Source organism: Ambystoma mexicanum, chromosome 6p (assembly GCF_040938575.1).
Source record: "Ambystoma mexicanum isolate Mex_15411 chromosome 6p, UKY_AmexF1_1, whole genome shotgun sequence".
NCBI lineage: Eukaryota > Metazoa > Chordata > Amphibia > Caudata > Ambystomatidae > Ambystoma > Ambystoma mexicanum.
The window spans coordinates 1,340,325,290-1,340,344,302 of record NC_090935.1 but is presented as its reverse complement, the minus strand read 5'-3'; the positions used below and the strand labels follow the sequence as shown (position 1 = coordinate 1,340,344,302).

Genomic DNA, 19,013 nt, shown 5'->3' with positions numbered 1-19,013 from the left:
GGAACCAGGAACCTCCCCTGGGTGACCACCCAGTGCCACAGATCCTGTGCCTCCTTGGATAGGGCTGGGGATCTGGTGCCTCCCTGCTTCCGTATGTAAAACATTGTCGTGGTGTTGTCCGTGAAGATCCACACCACCTTGCCCTTGAGAGACGGGAGGAACGATTTGAGAGCCCAGAACACGGCTCGGAGTTCCAGGATGTTGATGTGCAGGAGCTTCTCCTCCGGGAGCCAGAGGCCTCTTGCGTGGAGATCTCCGGTGTGGGCGCCCCAACCTTCCAGGGAGGCGTCCGTCGTCACCGTCTCCTTGTACGCTGGCATCTCAAAGTCCTTGCCCGCCGTGAGGTGCGCTCGAACGCCCCACCAGTGAATCGCCCGTTGGAACACCTCGCTGAAGGGGACACTGTCTTCGAATGTGCCCGTCGTCTGCATCCAACGGGCATCGAGAAATTCTTGAAGAGGGCGCATCCGTAGTCTGCAGAGGCGCACCAGGTAAATGCAAGAGGACATCATCCCCAGGAGGGACTTGATGGACTTCACCCTGGCCACGTCAGTGGCTAGCAGGCGCTGCACTTTGCCCAGAATGGTCTTCGTCCGTTCTTCCGACGGTGCCGCCAGGCGCCTCACTGTATCGAGCTTCGCTCCCAGAAACGGGGCCACCTGCGACGGCACCAGGTGGGACTTTGGGTAATTTATGGCGAATCCCAGGTCTGTGAGTAGCTGGACGGTCCTCGCAGTGTGTTAGACGGCGAGTTCCCTCGTCCTTGAGCGGATGAGCCAGTCGTCCAGGTAGGGGTAGATGTGAATCCTCTGCAGGCGCAGCCGTGCCGCCACAGGTGCTAGGCACTTGGTAAAGACCCTGGGGGCCGACTTCAAACCGAACGGCAGTGCTCTGAATTGGTAGTGGCGTCCCTGGACGACGAACCTGAGGAACTTTCGGTGACTTTTGAGGATGGGAACGTGGAAGTATGCATCCTCCAGGTCCGATGACGATAGAAAGTCGCCTTCCTCCAGCTGTCCCAGCACGTGCTGGAGGGTGACCATCCTGAACTTTTGTGACCTGATGTATTTGTTCAAACGACGAAGGTCCAGGATGGGGCGCCAGCCGCCCGTCTTCTTCCTGACGAGGAAGTACCTTGAGTACACCCCGGAGCCCCAGAGCCTCTTCGGGACGAGCTCGATGGCGCCTTTCCTGAGCATCGCCCGTACTTCCAACAGCAGTTGCGGGATGTGATTTTCCTTCCTGGCCACAGGTGGAACGTGAGGGCACTTCTTCAGGAATTCGATAGAGTGTCCTCTTGCCAGGGTATCCAGCACCCAACGGTCGGTGGAGATGTACTTCCACACGCTGATGAAATTCGTCAGCCGGCCTCGGTGCTTCAGTGGGGGGCCAAGGCCACGGCCGGTTCAGTCCTGCTTGGAGGTGGTGGCCTTGCCGCTCTGGCCAACTTGCCGACGGCGGTGAGGCGCTCCCTGCTTGCCGCGACCCCTGTAGGCCTACTGAAACGAGGAGCGTGCCGCCTGGCGGTAGGACGATGAGCTACCGCTGGATCCCTTGGAGGCCCCCTGTCTGCCTCCGGAGCTCCGAAAGGGCCGTCGTTGTTGAAGGGCTCCTAGGGCACGGGCCGTCTCCGTGTCCGTCTCTATGGCTTGGAGGGATTCGTCCACCGCCTTCCCAAACAAGTTGCTGCCGTCGAACGGCATGTCCAACACCCTGGTCTGGACGTCCTGACGGAAGTAGGTCGCCCGGAGCCAACCCCGTCGTCGTAGGCAAACTCTGTTGCCCAGCTGGCGGAGCCCGGTATCGGCAATATCGGTTGCCACCGTTATGGCGTGGTCCGACGCCACCTCGCCTTCTTAAAGTATTTCCAGGGCCTCGGACCTCTTGTTGTCTGGTAGGAAGTCCAATATGGGGGCCAGCTTAAACCAGAGCTCCCTGTCGTAACGGGCCACGATCGCCAGGGCGTTGGCCGCTTTGATAGTCGTCGCCGCCGACGAAATGACCCTTCGCCCCATGGCATCCAACTTCCTACCCTTGTCGTCCGGAGGGGAATTCGACGTTGAGGCTCCTGACCCCGCCGCTTTCTTCTTCGCCGCCGCCGAGACGACCGAGTCTGGCGTTGGCTGGGCCCTGAGGCACAGGGGAGCGGTCTCGGGGACCCGGTACTTCTTCTCGTACCGGTCCCGTTTGGCTGGTGCCGTGGAGGGGTTCTTGGGTACCGACAGGCCCTCCTCCCAGATGTCATCGATTAGGAGCACCGCGATGACAGTCTTCCTCTTGGCCTCCCGGCGCTGATAGAGGAAACCTTCCTTTTTCTGCTCCTCCGGGCAGAGCTGGAACAATTCGGACGCCCTGACGATCATGGCGTGGAATGAGCCAATCTCGTCGGGCGGAGAGGCCCGTGCGACGGGAGACCCGTTCTGTCGCCGTCGCCCTCAAAACCCGTCGTCGAGCCCACCGCACCGTCATCTCCCGACTCTTGGGAGGATGAGGAGGGAACTGTAGGCCTTACGGGGGCGAGTGGAGGAGTGGGTTGGGTCCTCTGTCGTTTGTTCTGAGGACTTCCCGACGGGCCAGGTTGCGGGTCCTCCGGCCTGGGCCGTGGTAATCTCGTCCTTATCTCAGAGAATAAGGACTGGATCGCAGACAAAATGGCCGCCGAGCTATCCTGAGGCCTAGGTTCCGGCTGCGCCGGAAGGGAAGGCTGCTCTTCCTCGCCATCGTCGTCTTCCTCGGTTATCTCCCGAGGATCTTCCTTACGGGATCGAACCTTCTCGAATTGGACTTCGAGATTCCTCACGGCCTCTGTCAGTTCCTCCTCCGAGGCTGACTCCGAGCTTGAGGAGGCTACCGTGCCCCCCCTCGCTGCTTCCATCATGGTGGCCATGACGATGGGCTGAAAAGAGGATTCCCTCTTTGGCGGCAGGGAAACTCTAGTCCTGGGAGGCAGTCTCCGCTGGCGGGGTCTCTGCCGGCTTGGCCAGAGTCGCCGCGATCGCCTCGATCGAGTCCTTTGCCTGCTAGGTAGTGGCCTTCACCACCTTAGGTGCGTCCCAGGCCTTCTCCTTAGGGGGAAGGGTAACGCCTCGCTCCCCCTCTCCCGAGATCGGACGGGGCTTCTCCCGAAGCTTACCCGGGGTCTTGGACTTCCTCTTCCCCGAACCGGAGCGCTGGCTCGTGGTTGACGGTGCCGGGGAAGGTGTGCCCTGCCTGGCGACCGAAGAGCCCGACCTTTCGGCGCTCCCGGAGCCAGCGGACTCGCGGCGCTTGGCCTGGTGTTGGGCCCCCATCACCGGGGCGCCCGCACAGGACTTAGAAGCCCGCTCGGACCCTTTCTTCTTCTTCTCACCCGTTGAGCCCTTCTCCAACCAGCTGGCGAGACGGGATCGACAGTCCCTCATGTCCGCTCCGACAAGTTCTTGCAGAACTGGCAGTCCTTCTCTACATGAGTCTTGTCCCCATGAAGACAGTAGAGGCATCGCGAATGCTCATCCTCCTTAAACACATTCTGTTGCCCGCATCCAGGGCAGCTGCGAAACAGCTTGGGTCCGGGTGACGAACTCGCGTCCTGGGCCATCTCGAAGTAGGCCGCAAATCTTCTGGAATCCTCCAAAAGGTTGATTCGACGAAATCTTCACCCTTGAGGGGCGTAGGAAAATCCTGCAACGGGTACCCGTTAACGGGAGTAGAAACGGTGGAGTTTGAGGCGCGATTAACCGAAAAAATGTGAACATTCACCTGAAAAAGCGTGAAAACGCAGCAAAAGCTCGAGAGCTAAGCACGAGGACTCCCAACACTTGAACGTGCGGTAAAAATCTGAAGATGGCTGCCAGAGGCGGGGCTTAGGGAGAGGGCAGTCATTGGCTGTGGTCAGTATGATGCAGAGATCAGTGATTGGTTACTACTATGAAAGACAGATCAGAAACGAAACTGATACTGATTTTTCTTTACCGAAGATTCCCAGCCTGACGACGGGGAATATTCATGAGCATGTGAATCCATGCCAGACCCTATGCTGGAGAAGTGCCCTCCTCTTTCAGAATGCTTGCGCAAGCAAGCACTGGCAAAGCCAAACTGTTAGAAAACTTTTTAAAAGTTACAAAACATTTAAAAAGGGAGATATGGGGGTTCAGGTAAGTACTGTTGCCCCACACCCCCCATATGCCAATTCTTCTTAGGATTGGCAGGTCTTCAGAAGAGCGTCCAACGTCGCTTTTCCAACCGCCAACTCCGGTCCTCTGTGCCCAGGGGTTGCAGGTTCGAACACTTCTCTGGTCAGCGACAAATGTTGGTGGAAGGTCTTCAGGAAGGAGAATGCAGAATTTGATGCAGGAATCCCATCAGCAGTGAACTGAATGTAGGAAAGTTTTTTGGATGATGGTCACAGATGCATTGCAACACAGGGGGACACTTGTCGCGGTTGGACTTTGCCTGTTATCTCGGGTCCCCTTGATGCTGGAACCACCAAATTTTGCAGAGAATACTCCGGTAGCATAAGCGGTCTATACCCAAAGTTAGGAGCCTCAACGCGAAATGGGGATGTTGCAGAGTGGTAGCCCAAACTCAGAGCTGGCCAGCCATTGGGTGATCCAAGGCACTTCCGATGGCTCTTCTTCGCTTGACTTCGAGCCGACATTGAGGGTGATTGTTTCCACCACCCCAAGGGTCAAAGCTGCTCCACAAGACTTCTGGAGATCACTAGCAGACAGGGTGCTCCAGGGACAGCAGCAGAAGTTGGTCACCAGACCTCTTTCCCACGGGTCTCTAGTCTCCTCACTCGTCTGGCAGCTGGACAGGCTATTTGTCTCATTCAGGACCTCTATGTATCATATGCAGGATCCTCTTCTTATCCAAAAGGCAGGCAAGAGCCAAACCTTCCACTAGCCAATCTAAGATCTAACCCCCCCTAGCCCCTGCCAGTGGTCCAATGAGGACCACTGGTAGCACAGCTCATGCAGAACATTCAGACACACTGAAACCAGTTTGTGGACTGGGACCAGACAGTCCCAACCCACTGCAGTAAATGAGGCAAGGCTAAACCAAAATACACAAAAAATAGCAAAAAGTAACTCCTGCCACTAGCTTGTCCCTTGGGCACCCCTAATGTAACCCAAAATCCTCTGCGTGTTAGTCTAGGGTAAAACAAAAAGTGTACCCCATTGTACTGCATTGTAAGATGCATTGTTCAATGATAAAAATTACCAAAAGGGGCAACAATGTAGCAATACTAAGGGAAACCAAGTTGCCCAGTACTGACAGCCTGAAGGACATGCCAGTTTCCCCATGACAAATGAGCAAAAGCCAGTAGTGAGGCTGAAGGCTTCACCGTACAAAGTTCAGGTCAGACTCAAAAATAAAAAGCAGAACGTTTGGGGGTCCATAAAAATTGAGGGAAAGGTGCGAAAATGATTCATCTTTCCTAACAAATGGCTGGTTTGGTTTCTAACCCCAGCAGAACAGTGCATAGCCCAGAGCTCTCAAGGAGCATCAGATAAAGAGCCAATCATAAGTGTCGAGACAGAGAGAAGCTCGCAGAGCCAGAGAGAGTGTGTCGAGGTCCTTGAGAGGGGTGTGGCAAAGCAGAGAGAGAGTACACCAGCTGAGGCAATTGAGGAGGTGGTCAGAGCCAGAGAAAGGTTGCAGCACCCATTGACTGAGCCAGGCCAAGCCCCGATAAGCAGAGGAGAGAGCAAGAACATCGGAGGAGGACAGACCCACCTGCATGAAATACAGCGCCAGAGCCCAGCGCGAACCCAGCCAGAAACAACAAGCAGGACCCGGCGCGGAACTCAGCTGATGAATTCCATAAGCATCTCAACGTCAGACGGACTCACAGATTTTACCGGGAGCACCACACAGAAGATGAAGGTACGCTGTGGCTTTGGGGAACAAGGAGGAAGACTACGAAGTCAAGGCAAGGAGACTACCAAGAAACCACAATGGGGGATGACCAAAGAGAACCCCCAAGGTAGGGGAGCATACAGAGAAGCCCCAAGGTAGGGGAGCATACAGAGAGGCCCCAAGGTAGGGGAGCATACAGAGGCCCCAAGGTATGGGGAGCATACAGAGAGGCCCCAAGGTAGGGGAGCATACAGAGAGGCCCCAAGGTAGGGGAGCACACAGAGAGGCCCCAAGGTAGGGGAGCACACAGAGAGGCCCCACGGCAGGGGAGCACACAGAGAGGCCCCACGGCAGGGGAGCACACAGAGAGGCCCCACGGCAGGGGAGCACACAGAGAGGCCCCACGGCAGGGGCGCATACAGAGAAGCCCCAAGGCAGGGGCGCATACAGAGAAGCCCCAAGGCAGGGGCGCATACAGAGAAGCCCCACGGCAGGGGCGCATACAGAGAAGCCCCACGGCAGGGGAGCATAAAAAGAAGCCCCACGGCAGGGGAGCATAAAAAGAAGCCCCACGGCAGGGGAGCATAAAAAGAAGCCCCATGGCAGGGGAGCATAAAGAGAAGCCCCACGACAGGGGAGCATAAAGAGAAGCCCCACGGCAGGGGAGCATACAGAGAAGCCCCACGGCAGGAGACCATACAGAGAAGCCCCACGGCAGGAGACCATACAGAGAAGCCCCACGGCAGGAGACCATACAGAGAAGCCCCACGGCAGGAGACCATACAGAGAAGCCCCACGGCAGGAGACCATACAGAGAAGCCCCACGGCAGGGGACCATACAGAGAAGCCCCACGGCAGGGGACCATACAGAGAAGCCCCACGGCAGGGGAGCATACAGAGAAGCCCCACGGCAGGGGAGCATACAGAGAAGCCCCATGGTAGGGGAGCATACAGAGAAGCCCCACGGCAGGAGAGCATACAGAGAAGCCCCACGGCAGGGGAGCATACAGAGAAGCCCCACGGCAGGGGAGCATACAGAGAAGCCCCACGGCAGGGGGGCATACAGAGAAGCCCCACCAGCAGGGGAACATACAGAGAAGCCCCAAGGAAGAGTGAGAACAACAAGACCAAAGTGGGGAGAACAGCGAGAAGCCTCAAGGCGGGGAGAACACAGACCCCAAGGTGGGGAGCGCAAGGAAAAGTCCCAGAGTGGGAAAAGAACCACCCCAGAGTGGGGAATGAGAGTGAGAAAAGTCCCAGAGTGGAAAGACGATCAAGACATCACAGAATGGGAAAAGAGAAAAAAAAAAAAATAAAAGAAATGGAAACAATCCAGAGGAGGGAACGAGAGAGTGAGACGACCCACTGTGTGGGGAGAAGGCTAAACCCTGTGTGGGAAAAGAACTGAAGGAGAGACTGAAAGGATTACAGATTAGAAGGAACAAAGAATGACAGTCCTGGGTTTTGAAGAAAAGAGATCAAAGGCCACTCTGTGCACGTTTGGCACTGTGCACTTAGACGAGGGCCCAAAGATAAAGAAACTTAACAGTGAGGAGTTAGAAACCATCCACAATACCTTTATGCACACCATGGCTCAAAGTAGCTCTGTTTTATTTTTGATTTTCTTTGCCAAAGTAGGGAGCAAATTCGGGTTAGAATAGGATTCTGGACGAAGGACTTCATCTATGCAAGACATCCTTACAAGCTCACTTATTTCTTTCTAGAGTAGGGTTTATACTCGGCCTGATTAACAAAATTGTTTTAGGAGAACGATCTGTGAATCAGGCCAACATGCTTAGGGACAGGTTACACTTGTACTCATTAAAGGAATAATAAAGAAGTGTTTACAAAACTTGCCTCCTTGTCTGTCTCCTGATTCTGACCTACCACAGATGCTGGAACCGAATATCATTTTCCATAGGAAAGTCCATAAATATTCCCATTTGATGGCAGCGTCTTAGAATGTAACTATTGCATCTGCCTCAGGATCAACACTTGCTATTCTAGCAAATATTGTCATAAGATTGAGTTGTGCAGACAGCCCAGATATAAATCCAACTGATCCGGGTGCATGAAATCAAGGAAATACAGCAAGTTGCGGTTTGCTACGACTTCCACCAAAATTGTGTTGAGTAGATTAAGTAGCGAGAGGTAGGGTCTGCATTTCTCAGCCGGTTTGTCAGGTTTTGGTAGCAGTACTATATGAGCATTGTTTAGTGAAGGTGGCAGTGCTCTTTTAACATATGCTTTGCTATATATGTCAAGCAGCGGTTGTACTAATTGAGCTATGCTCACTAGATAAAATTCCAGTCAAACCAACTGGGCCCGGGGGATTGGTCATTGGGCCGGTTCCAAACTGCCTTTTGCAATTCAGCTAATGTAAGGTGTGCCTCTAGTTTGGCTACTAAATGCTGTCATAGCTTGAGTTGAGCAATTCTATTTTGTCTAGGTACTGTGCTACCGCTTCAACAGAGAAGACTGCTTTGGTGTCAGTTTTGAATACTGAATTAATCACCTTTGTCTCTGTGTACCTGTTGTCTTTATTGTCCACAATCGTTGATATACTTTTTCTGCCTTTCTTTATTGATTAGCCATGCCAGGGATCTGCCACGCTGGTCTCTTTCTCCAGATTTCCTAGATACCCTTGGTCTGTATATGTGCTTCATTTCAGCGTGTGCTGTGTCTCTGAACTACATTCAATGTTAGAAAAAATGCTTGACAATACTTTATTCCCTCCATCTTTGCTGGATATCTGCTCTGGTGCTTTTATTTCTGACTCTACTCTGGGCCATCTTGCTTGGATATCCTTCATGTTACCAGCACTGCTGAAGATACATATGCCACATAAATAAAGCTTAAAAGCCTTCCACAGTGACAATATGGATAAGACCGAACTAGTGTTAAATCTAAAGTACTCTTTGATCGACTATGAAATCTGTTGTACGAAAACTGCACTGGTCAGGGATTGTGAATTAAATCTCCAAACATGAGTGCCTTCTAGTGTGTGTGGAGTCGCCATGTGACTCAACTGGACTCTGATCTGATCAGGTGTAGGCTAGGATTTTGCAATCACTCGTTTCTCAGGATCTACGTTAAAACATTGAATCCATCAAGGCAAATACATTTATCATCGATTTTTTCAAATCAAATTTTAATGCATTTCATTGACATACAATGCAGGAGACCGCCCACACCCCTGTAGCCCTACCCACATCCCCCACCTTAATTAATACCCCAACCCCAATCTATTTATTCGATGAAATGTGCAGAAATTCAACTACAAAGATCCCATGTTATGGGATTCTCAGTGATTGTATTAGATTGTTGCAACCTATGCCATTTCTCCTAGTATGTTGTCTGGCATTAGTACAATCTATGCACACAGACATGTTGTGCACATCTGGATAGTGTGTGTATATTCTTGAGAGTGCGTGTTGTGGTGTCGCCAAAGGTCTACTTACCCATGTTGTACTTCTCCATCTCCCTCATCTTGATGACTCATTTAGTAATTTTCCTTGAGTCTCCCATAGATTCAGGGCCAAATTAAAGTCTCCCAGCCATATCACCCGATTGGTCATTGGTTTCCATTAGTATATTTCTTATCAATTCAGAATATGATGGGTCGTCCCTATTTGGAACATAGATAGTGAGTATTCTCACTTTCACATTCTGTATTGTCTTGAATACTACATGGTACCTACCTTTAGGATCTTCCTGGATCTCATCTAGTTTGAATCCAATAGATCTGTGCATCATTACCGACATGCCTGTGGTGTACCTGAGCTATGACATGTAATAGTAACCTCCCCACCCTTTAATAACACATGTTTTCTAAACTTTCACCATGTGTGCTTCCTGTAGGCATAGTATGTTGACACTGTCGGTTCGAATATGCCATACACTTTCAGGTTTAGCGATGGTCTTTTAGGACACTAACATTACAGGACATTATGGTCAACTTAACTTTCATCCTTAGTCCTTGAGGGTGTGTGTATTTGACTTCGCCCCACTAATATCAGTTCCACCTGTGCTTCTACTAAGCCATCTACTGTGTTGTCCCACCAGCAGCTTGTCATATTTGTGTCAAATCCTGTCGATTACCTACTATCCCCAATTCCCATCACCACCCACAAAGATTATCCCCAACGATCAGTGAAGCATCCCAATTGCACCCAAAACTCAACTTTAACATGAAAGCTTTCAGTGTCACTGATTGGGGCAAGTGAGGCGGCTCACCACCTGGGCGTGTGGTTCTGTCATTGAATCATTCAGGCCAATGGGCAATGTACACTTGGCAGCACAGCCGCTCATGATGACCAGGATCTAACTTTAGGTTTGCAAGGCATAAAAGAATCATATTGTCTCAGTAGCTTATGTACAATTCTTTCATATTGCTCTAAAGGCGTAGTCACAGAGATCGTAATCGCCCAGTGTCAGCTTTAAGTGTCAGTGGGCTTACCTTTATTCCTCTGCAGACAATGTATTGCATTGCACTTCATAGTCCGTGAAGAGTGCTACATTGCCATGATTTGTTATTTGTAGCTTGGAGGGATAAAACCTGGAGTATTCAAGCTCCCCCTCCTGGAGTACTTTCTTTGCTGACTCAAAGTGCTTGCAGGCTTTTTGCCAACGTCGGCTTAGGTCTGTGAAAAAAAAGTTTATTATTGGTCTTGGCAGGGCTCCCTCGAAAGGACAGGTAGCCAGGGATTTGTATGCTCTCTCGATGATGAAGCAGTTAAGTACTTAGAGAGGGGAGAAGTTTACGAATTAGAGTTTGCATGTATTTTGCCATATTCCCCATTTAGGGTCTCAATTTCAGACACCACTCTTCCGTGCTGACCTTCCGTCCGAATCTTGCACTTTCATTCGGAGTGCTCCCATTTCAGATTATGTTTGGGTTGTCTTTTTTCCCATCTTCCCAACAAAGTCTTCATATTTATCCATTTGCTTCTCCATGCATTTATGGTTGTGTTCGGCCGGTGTAGTTTGTATACTGTCCCCTCTAGCTATGACATTGCTGATTTGTGTAGAAACGTCCAAGTGATTTCTTCTGAGCACCGTCATATAGTGACGGTGTATTATGTGTATTAGGCAAACAATTTGGCATCAACTAGATAATTGTGGCTGTCATATAACATTGGTAGGCAAATCGTTACAGGCACATGTTGGGGCTGTGCTCAAAAGTTGATTTTCTTGGTTTAGTCATGTCCCCTGCACCATGGCTTTAGGTTTGGCATGCCATTTGCATTTGTGAAATGGTTATCTTAGTATGGCTTATTATGGATTGCTGTGGAAGTGCAGGTGTTGCAGTGTGTACTGGCTCGTGATCTAGACCCTGCTGGGTCGTTAGACTGGTTTCTAGTTGCTGATATGTTGTTGGTCTCAATGTACAATCTGTTTGCTGCCGGCCACATCAGACCTAGTCTCCGCCCAGCACGTGACCCCCATTATTTCAAGTTTAAAATGTAAAATATCATAGTTTTATCTAGCATTTTACTGTGCCTGCCATCTAGGTGCTGCAATAAGTGTTACTACTGCTCAATGTAATGGTAATGTAATACAATGTAAAGGGGTCTGGAACAGCGCTTCTCTGAAATTTCGCGGGCCCTGTATTTTGTGCCTCTGACAAAAAAGGGGTTTAGTCAGGCGGGAGAGGCAGAAGCAAAGCGTGGCACTGATGAGTGCGGGCCAGAAGTACCAGAGTCCTAATCGCTGGTAGGATTCCAAATCGTTTGTAGCATCGACACTTGACTGCTATTCAGAGGGAACTACTCAAGGTCTATTAGATGACAGCACTGGAAGAGCTCCTGGCAGGCCACGGTATGTGAGAGCCAAAGATGTAGCAGGCAGTGACATGAGCTCTGAGTGCTCCCCCACAATTCTGGTGGTTGGGGCGTTGTCAACGGGAATAAATCTGCCAGGTGTGCTGTGGTCCTTGTGCGTAGTAAGGGAGCTAGTAGAGTAAAAGGCGAGTCAATCCGTTCGGGAAGTGGGAGTCCTATTGGAGTTTTAGGGGTAGACTGAAGAGGTTAAGTTAAAGTTATGTTGCTATCCATCGAGATGTGTAATTGCTCTGGGTTGCATTTTATGAGGATTAAAGGGAGTTTTTCAGTGTTTTAATATCTAATTAGGGGGGACAGGCTGTGGAGACAGACCCCACTGGGTTCAGATCGCCAAGGTGTTCTTCACTTAAGTGTTGTGCACAGACTTAATACACGTCAGTGAGGCTGACCCAAATGGGTCCGTTTCTATTTTGTACTGGTTTGTGAGTTTAGTGGCATTATCAGTCTTTGTCCATATTTGTGATGTCTAATGTTTTAAAATCTGAGTGGTTCATGAACTGGGTATTGCATGCAGGTACATTTCAGTGGTTCTGGCGAGTCTTACAGTCCCAGCCTGGATGGCTAGAGCTCAAAAGCTATGAATGGTACAGTCTTTAGAGGGTGTTATGCTTGTTTGTCTGTTGTGGTTAAGTGTGCAGACAAGTTTCTATTGCTTTTTCCAAAGACTGATCAACCTTTGCGCATAGTTACCTGGGAAATGAGCTCCATAGTGTGGGTGTTAGGAAAGAGAAGGAGGATCTTCAATTTACTCTATTTATCAACTTCTGATGGATAAAGGACCAAGTGGACCCAGACAGAATTTGAATGCGACTGCACGTTGCACACAGATGTCAGGGCAAGTGCTTAGCTGAAATCATGCAGACAAACTGGCTTAGTTTGAAAACATTTGCCCACACTACTCCTCCAGTGTAATTCCTATATGGACTCTTAAAAGACTGAGAAGGGTCAGCTCTTCAACTGTGGGTTTGACTCACTCACCTGGAATACTGGGGTCAGTGCCGCAAATACGTATGGAAACTACAACATGCATCAGAAGGTCCATCCACCTTGGAATGCATAATTCAAGCATAAAGGTTTAGGAGGCAAAGTTGCATGGAAATTAAAATCTAGGTGGGTACAGTGAGCGGGGAGAGAGATGAGAGAAAGGCAAGATGTAGGTTTAGATGCAGCTTGTCATTTTCTGGACCTATTCTATGTAAGAGAAACTTTCACTTCTGCTGCCTATAAAATCATACTACCTGTGTTGCAGTTAACCCCATTTATTTCTATCAGTTGTGGTGGGGAGACTTTTAATAATCTTCCCTATGCAGCAATGGGCCATACAAATTGTTAGCAGGACCCTTCCACCCCGGACTAGCTCGCTTTTTATGTGGCCATTGGTTGTGATAATGTTTGTGGTTGTGTCTCAGCGGGGATCTTGTCAAGGATTATCTTGATAAGGAAAACATTCTACAGACTGTTTTATGGACACTGATACAATAAGGCAGGGGTCTAAAGGCTGAACTGGACAGTGCCTGCCTGCCAGTCTGAGTGGGTAGGTATGAGAGCAGCAAGGGTTCTTACCAACTGGTATGACCTTCTGAACTCTACATTACCATCACTAGCACCCCAGCAAACAGTCAGTGGTGCGAGTTGCACTTTTTTTATTTAGGCGCACCACCAGTAGACCTACTGTAACCTTTCCCATATTCTGTATGGGAGTGCTAATGTTTAGAGCCGGGCCCAAGACACAACTAATGTGGTAACTAACAATGGGGCATTAGGATCAAAGAAAAACCAAGCCTGGGACCACCAACCTGTAACAAATCCATCTAGTTCCCATTAATAATAAATCACAAAACAAGTACTAATGCTGTTGGAGAATTTGCAGTGATATGATGTTCATATTCTGAGGCCATAGCTAATAATATCCATATTGTAAATGACATTCATGTTCTGAGACCTCCTTTGATAACAACTGTGTGCATGCTGTATGTTAAATTACCTAATAAGTTGCTGGTTTTGGCATATCGGCACTGGGGTAAGTAGATGAGGTGACGAGCCTGGTGTAGAGGATTTTAAGTGACCATTAAAATTGGATGTTGTCCTGCCAGGGAAAATTAGAAGGAAAGAAAGTGGGTGGGGAAGGACCAAAATTGAGGAGGCCATTAACAAATTGATGGCAATTATGAAGCAGGGGTTCACAGAAATGAGGGAAGACAGACCAGGCAGGATATGTCACTGGAGTTTGAACACAGAATCAATGTTTTAGCAAAGGGAAGCACAAAACTGTGGGCAGGGGAATAGCCTAGCACTGCAGGGCAGAGGTGCAGAATACCTAGTTGGAGACAGATGTTGAGGTTGATCGACTTTCATGGTGAGGCTATTAAAAAAGTCCTTCATGGCGATTCAGGTTCTCTTGGTCCTTCGCTCTCCCTTCCTTCACAACTAGTGGGGGCAGCCTGCGTCTGCCGGCGGGTCGGGAATAGCTGACTACGAAAGCTAGATGTAATTTTGAATCTCTACAAGATTTGGGACTCTAATGCGTGTTCGTTCGTCCACGCTTCAGTCGCTCCCTCCCCCCTTAAAACACCAACCGCCAGAGTCAGTTCCCTTAAGTTTTTTCCCTCTGCTCCTACTGGCAGTTGTGAATGAGGTATATGCTTTTACCGGGATGGTTTGGTGGTTGTTGTGAAGAAGGGAGAGCAAGGACTAATTGAACCTGAATCACAAAAGTAATTTTTCATTTCTCTGTCATCCTGCTCTCCCTCTTTCCCAACTGGTTGAGACGAGACTAAAAAGCCTTAGGGCAGAGGAGACAACATATACTTGAGATTCAAGCAAATAGATTATGAAGCAATATTTGGCCAAAAGTGGCACCCCTTCTTGATGATGTATCTAAAGCGAAATGTTCACAAAACGCAAGAGGGGTGGCCCAAGTAGCAGTCCTACACATTTCTGGGATTGGGACATGCCTAATAAAGGCCACTGATGCCGTCTTCGATCTTGTGAAATGAGCCCAAAGTCTCTGCGGGGGCGAGATTGCCTTCAAGTCGGAGGCTTTCACAATACACAAAACGACCCACCTTGCAATGGATGCTTTAGCTGCTTTATTGACAGGTGAAAGCCACCATATGTAACAAAATGTTGTTCTGATTTCCTGAACGGTTTGGTTCTTTCTAAACAGAACTTTAACGCACTAATTACATCCAGATTGTGTAAGGCCTCTTCGGCCAGTGAAGAATGTGGTCTGGGATGGAAGATTGGAAGGAAGATCGCTTGGTTCAAATGAAATCCAGAGACTACCTTTGTTAAGAAGAAAGGCACTGTACAGAAGACCAACCTATCCCTGCGAAAAAAAGATTCCTTTGGGGACAGTGCTTGGATTTCTTCTAATGGCCACCAGGAAGTCAATTTTCCATGTTAAAAGATAATTTTCGCAAGAGGCCATCGGTTCAAATGGGTTAGGCATTAATACTGCTAAAACCAAATATAGGTGGAAGATTGTGAATAGGAGGGTGTATCCAGAGTAACCCTTCAAAATGCAAATGAAATGCCTTCTTTGATAAAGAGAAAGATTTTTGTTCTCTATTTAGACAGGCACATGTTGCAGAGAGATAATGCTTACAAGAGTCTACTTTCACTCCTGTTGAAGCTAGGAACGGCATAAGAGACATAACAGTGTCAATATACGCGTTCAATGGATTTAATTTGTGATCCAAAGACCAATGACAAAAACATAACCATTTTCTTTTGTATTGTTTCTTGTGGATAATTTCCTGGCAGCCATAATGACTAAGATTTTGAGTCAAGAGGTCTTTCGTCACTGGAAGATCCAATGCCTGGTGTCTAGCTAGATCCATAAGATCCTTGAACAAAATCTGACAAGCCAGAACGGAACTACCAAAGATCAATGTCGAGTTCTGTGTTGATTTGACTTTCATTATTGTCTTGTGTATGAGGGGACATGGAGGAAAAGTGTTTTGTTCGACCACTCAAGATGCATTGCATCGCCCAGCGAATGATGTCCCGACCGTCTCTTGATGCATATATTCAACACAGAGCATTGTAGTGGGTTGTGAACAACCCACTGCTGGGCGACCCCATTCCTAGAACAACGGCTTTACAACAGACTATTTTTGTTCCCATTTGTACAGTGCAGACTCTAGCCTGCTCAAGACATTTTTCTTTCCCTCTAGATGGGACGCCATTAGGAAAGGGTTGTTTTCCCTGGGCCAATACCATATTTGTTTCGCTAATCGACAAAGTGGACAGAATTGAGCCCCTCCTTACTTGTTTACATACGACATTGTGGTACTATTATCTGTAAAAACCTTTAGCACCTTCCCTGGACTGAGGGTAGAAATGTTGTTGGCGCATAGAGAATTGCTCTCAGCTCCAAATGTTTATGCGATTCTTTCGCTCTTGACTCGACCAAAGCCTGTGTGGTGTTAAAGGACGACAATGCGCTCCACAACAGTACACCAATGAATCTGTTGTCATCACGATTTGGGATTGAGGAGGTTGGAATGGAAAGCCTAACCTTAGGTTTTCTGATTTGTTCCACCAGTTTAGAGATTCCTGGGTATCGTCATGCTCTGTTGTCTGTAAACTGATTCCAGCTGCTGGCGAGGTGCCATTGTATGGTTCTCATCCTAAGTCTTGCAAACAGGACTCGATATATGTACAATGTCATCAGGCCTAGTTGTCTCCAATACCACCATGCCAACAGTATTTGAGGAGTCATAAATGCAGAAATGATTTTTTGTAGTGCCAAGACCCTGTCCGGAGGATGGAAGGCCTTGTTTTGAGTGGTGTCCATCATCGCTACAATAAAATGAATCTTTTGTGATGGGATTAAACTCTTCCTCGGTACTGATCATTTTGTAAACAGATCGCTGGTACTGAGTGAAGCTCTTTGGCCTTCTTCCCACCTGGAGGTACTCATGTCTTCCCACCTAGCGGTACTAACGATTTCCCACCTATGGATATTCATAAATGTATTTGCCCAGGGTTTCTCCCTAAACGGTCCAGTGGAGACCCCAAAAGTGGGGAATGCGGTCTTCACCTTGGTACTGAGGACTGGTGCCGAAAAACACATAACTGACCTGCAGGTACAGTCTCCCTCTTATCTGGTCCTAACAAGTCCTCAGTTGCCTTTGGTACCAGCACGGACACGGACAGAAGACCGCTTCTCCGAGACCTCTGGCTAATTCCATGACAGCACACACAAGAACTCCCTGTCTGATAGATCCCCCATGCACCAGACACAGTCAAGGTTAGGATCGGCCGGCGAGAACTGCTTCCTATATCGGATGCATTGTTTGAAACCCATAGTATACGCCTTACATCAGAGAGGCACCATGCTGAAAATGCTGAAAGGAAGAAAAATGAAGCACCAATCAAATCCAAAAATATGAGTGAACAGCTAGGGTAACGCCACAAGACAAAAAAACCCTTGAAATATTACGGAGCGCAGCATTTCCGAGCGGCCCAGTAAGTGGAAAAAAGCAGATCTGAGTGTGGAGGTTGGTGACCTAGCAGTGGAGGGGGAGACTGGATTGCGGAGTGACACGCGCATTAAAGAGTCCCAAATCTTGTAAAGATTTAAAGCAACAGCGATCTTTTGTAGCCAGCGTCCCAACCAGTTGGGAAGGACGGAGAGCAGGATGACGGAGAAACAGTGAATGTCAAAGGCAAGTAGGTGCAGAAGAAATACAAGAGCTTGACTCGATGTGAAAGAAAAAACGTTTACTAACTGAAAAAGGCTTGCAACTGTCAGAGAAAGTGAGGGAGGGAGCAGGAAAGTGACAGTGAGCAAGAATTGGAGCAGAGGACAAGGGACAGAGCGGTGAAGAACTCCATCTAGAAAGAGCACTGTTACCTGTCCTATACATCACTCCATGCAAAAAACAGTCATGGTAAGAGGAGGGTAAGGGGCCCTGCTGAAAATTGACATTAAGTCAGCATTAAAGTTGTTGTCATTTCATCCAGACCATTACGCAGTATAAGGTTTTGCAAGTAATAATAAGTACTTCTATTACAACTGTTTGCAGTTGAGTTACACAATTCAATGTGCAGTTTTTAAGCACATTAGTAGGTTTTGGATTGTCATTGCTAGCGTGGAAGCAGGCTTATACCTAGACGAGGACACATGCTTTTGGACACTTTCAGAAGAATGGCCGGAAAGCAAGGTGTACCATTAGGGCATCACAAGTGTGTGTGGGTCTACATTTCGAAGTGCTGAGCCTGATAACTGTTGCTAAATACAAAACTTTATTTTTTAATTTGTTCCCTTGGCCTCATGAGCTGCATGGTTTCTACTGCAGTGCTACAAGTAAACACAACAACTGACAAATTTATGTTAATCAAGTATAATGATTTTACCAGCGTCTTGCTGTCCTGCTTGTTTATGGTGACAATGCGGCTCTCAGTAGAGCCATCTTTATTTGCCTGCTTGATACTGACATCTATAATATCTGGAAAGTCGCAGTACGTCTGTAAATCCTGCAATAAACAATGAGAGTGGTTTAGAAAAAAGACCTGCACAAAAAATGTCTACTCAACACAGAAAAGGAGTGTCAACTGAAATGTATTTGTTTTCAATGAATGGTGATCAGAATCTAGTATCTTGGACTAGCTTGGTTTTAGCTAGGTCATTTAAGCTGTTATTTATCAATCCAAATCTCAGTTACAGTCTTTTGTGAATGGGTCTTCTATTTCACTCAGAGTAAACAAGTGCAAATTCGGTCCTTCTGTTGGTCTCAACAAAATGAAAATATTAACTAATGTACACATTAATACTTAACTGAAAACGTGCACCAGTAACAAATTCAATGCAGACCACAACAAAAGAAGTCAATTTAAATAACATGTAAAATGTCGGACTAAGCATAAGTCAAATGCTAAAATAAGAGGCTGACCAGTGAACTCTTGGTCATATTGAAAGAAGCGCATGTATAAACATAATTTACAGTTTAAGACTGAAGCAGGCAGTAAATGAAGCAAAAAACCCACATTTATTAGCCAGAAAGCAGAGCTTTGTCACGCTTACCTCCCATTTTCTTCATTGCATCTCTCCTGCTACTACTCCACTCTAAAGCGCCTCTTTTTTGGGGGGACACTATTCCTCTCAGGGCCACACTTGCTCCTCCGCTATTTCTTTGCTGTATTTGATCCCCTGCCAGCACTGCTAGACTAGGGGAGTTTTTTTCTATACTTGGCATAATTGACTTTAAGATTTACAATCATCACTAGATTTAAGAACCCACTTAGATAAAGAGTAGGTAGAACCTTATCTCTTGGTTTACTTGTCAACACAACGTTTTAGGCCAAATTATTACAACATGG

The 19,013-nt window shown here is 48.1% G+C and overlaps 1 protein-coding gene across 4 annotated transcripts in view; it reads right to left on the bottom strand.

Moving 5' to 3' along the window:
- The window catches only part of JAK2 (Janus kinase 2), a 1,999,562-nt gene that overhangs the window by 1,010,871 nt on the left and 969,678 nt on the right, over positions 1-19,013 (bottom strand). For all 4 annotated transcript variants that reach the window (XM_069626008.1, XM_069626007.1, XM_069626009.1 and 1 more), the window contains one exon: positions 18,051-18,170. In XM_069626008.1, the coding sequence (XP_069482109.1) occupies positions 18,051-18,170 (120 nt within the window). The remainder of the gene's footprint in view (positions 1-18,050; positions 18,171-19,013) is intronic.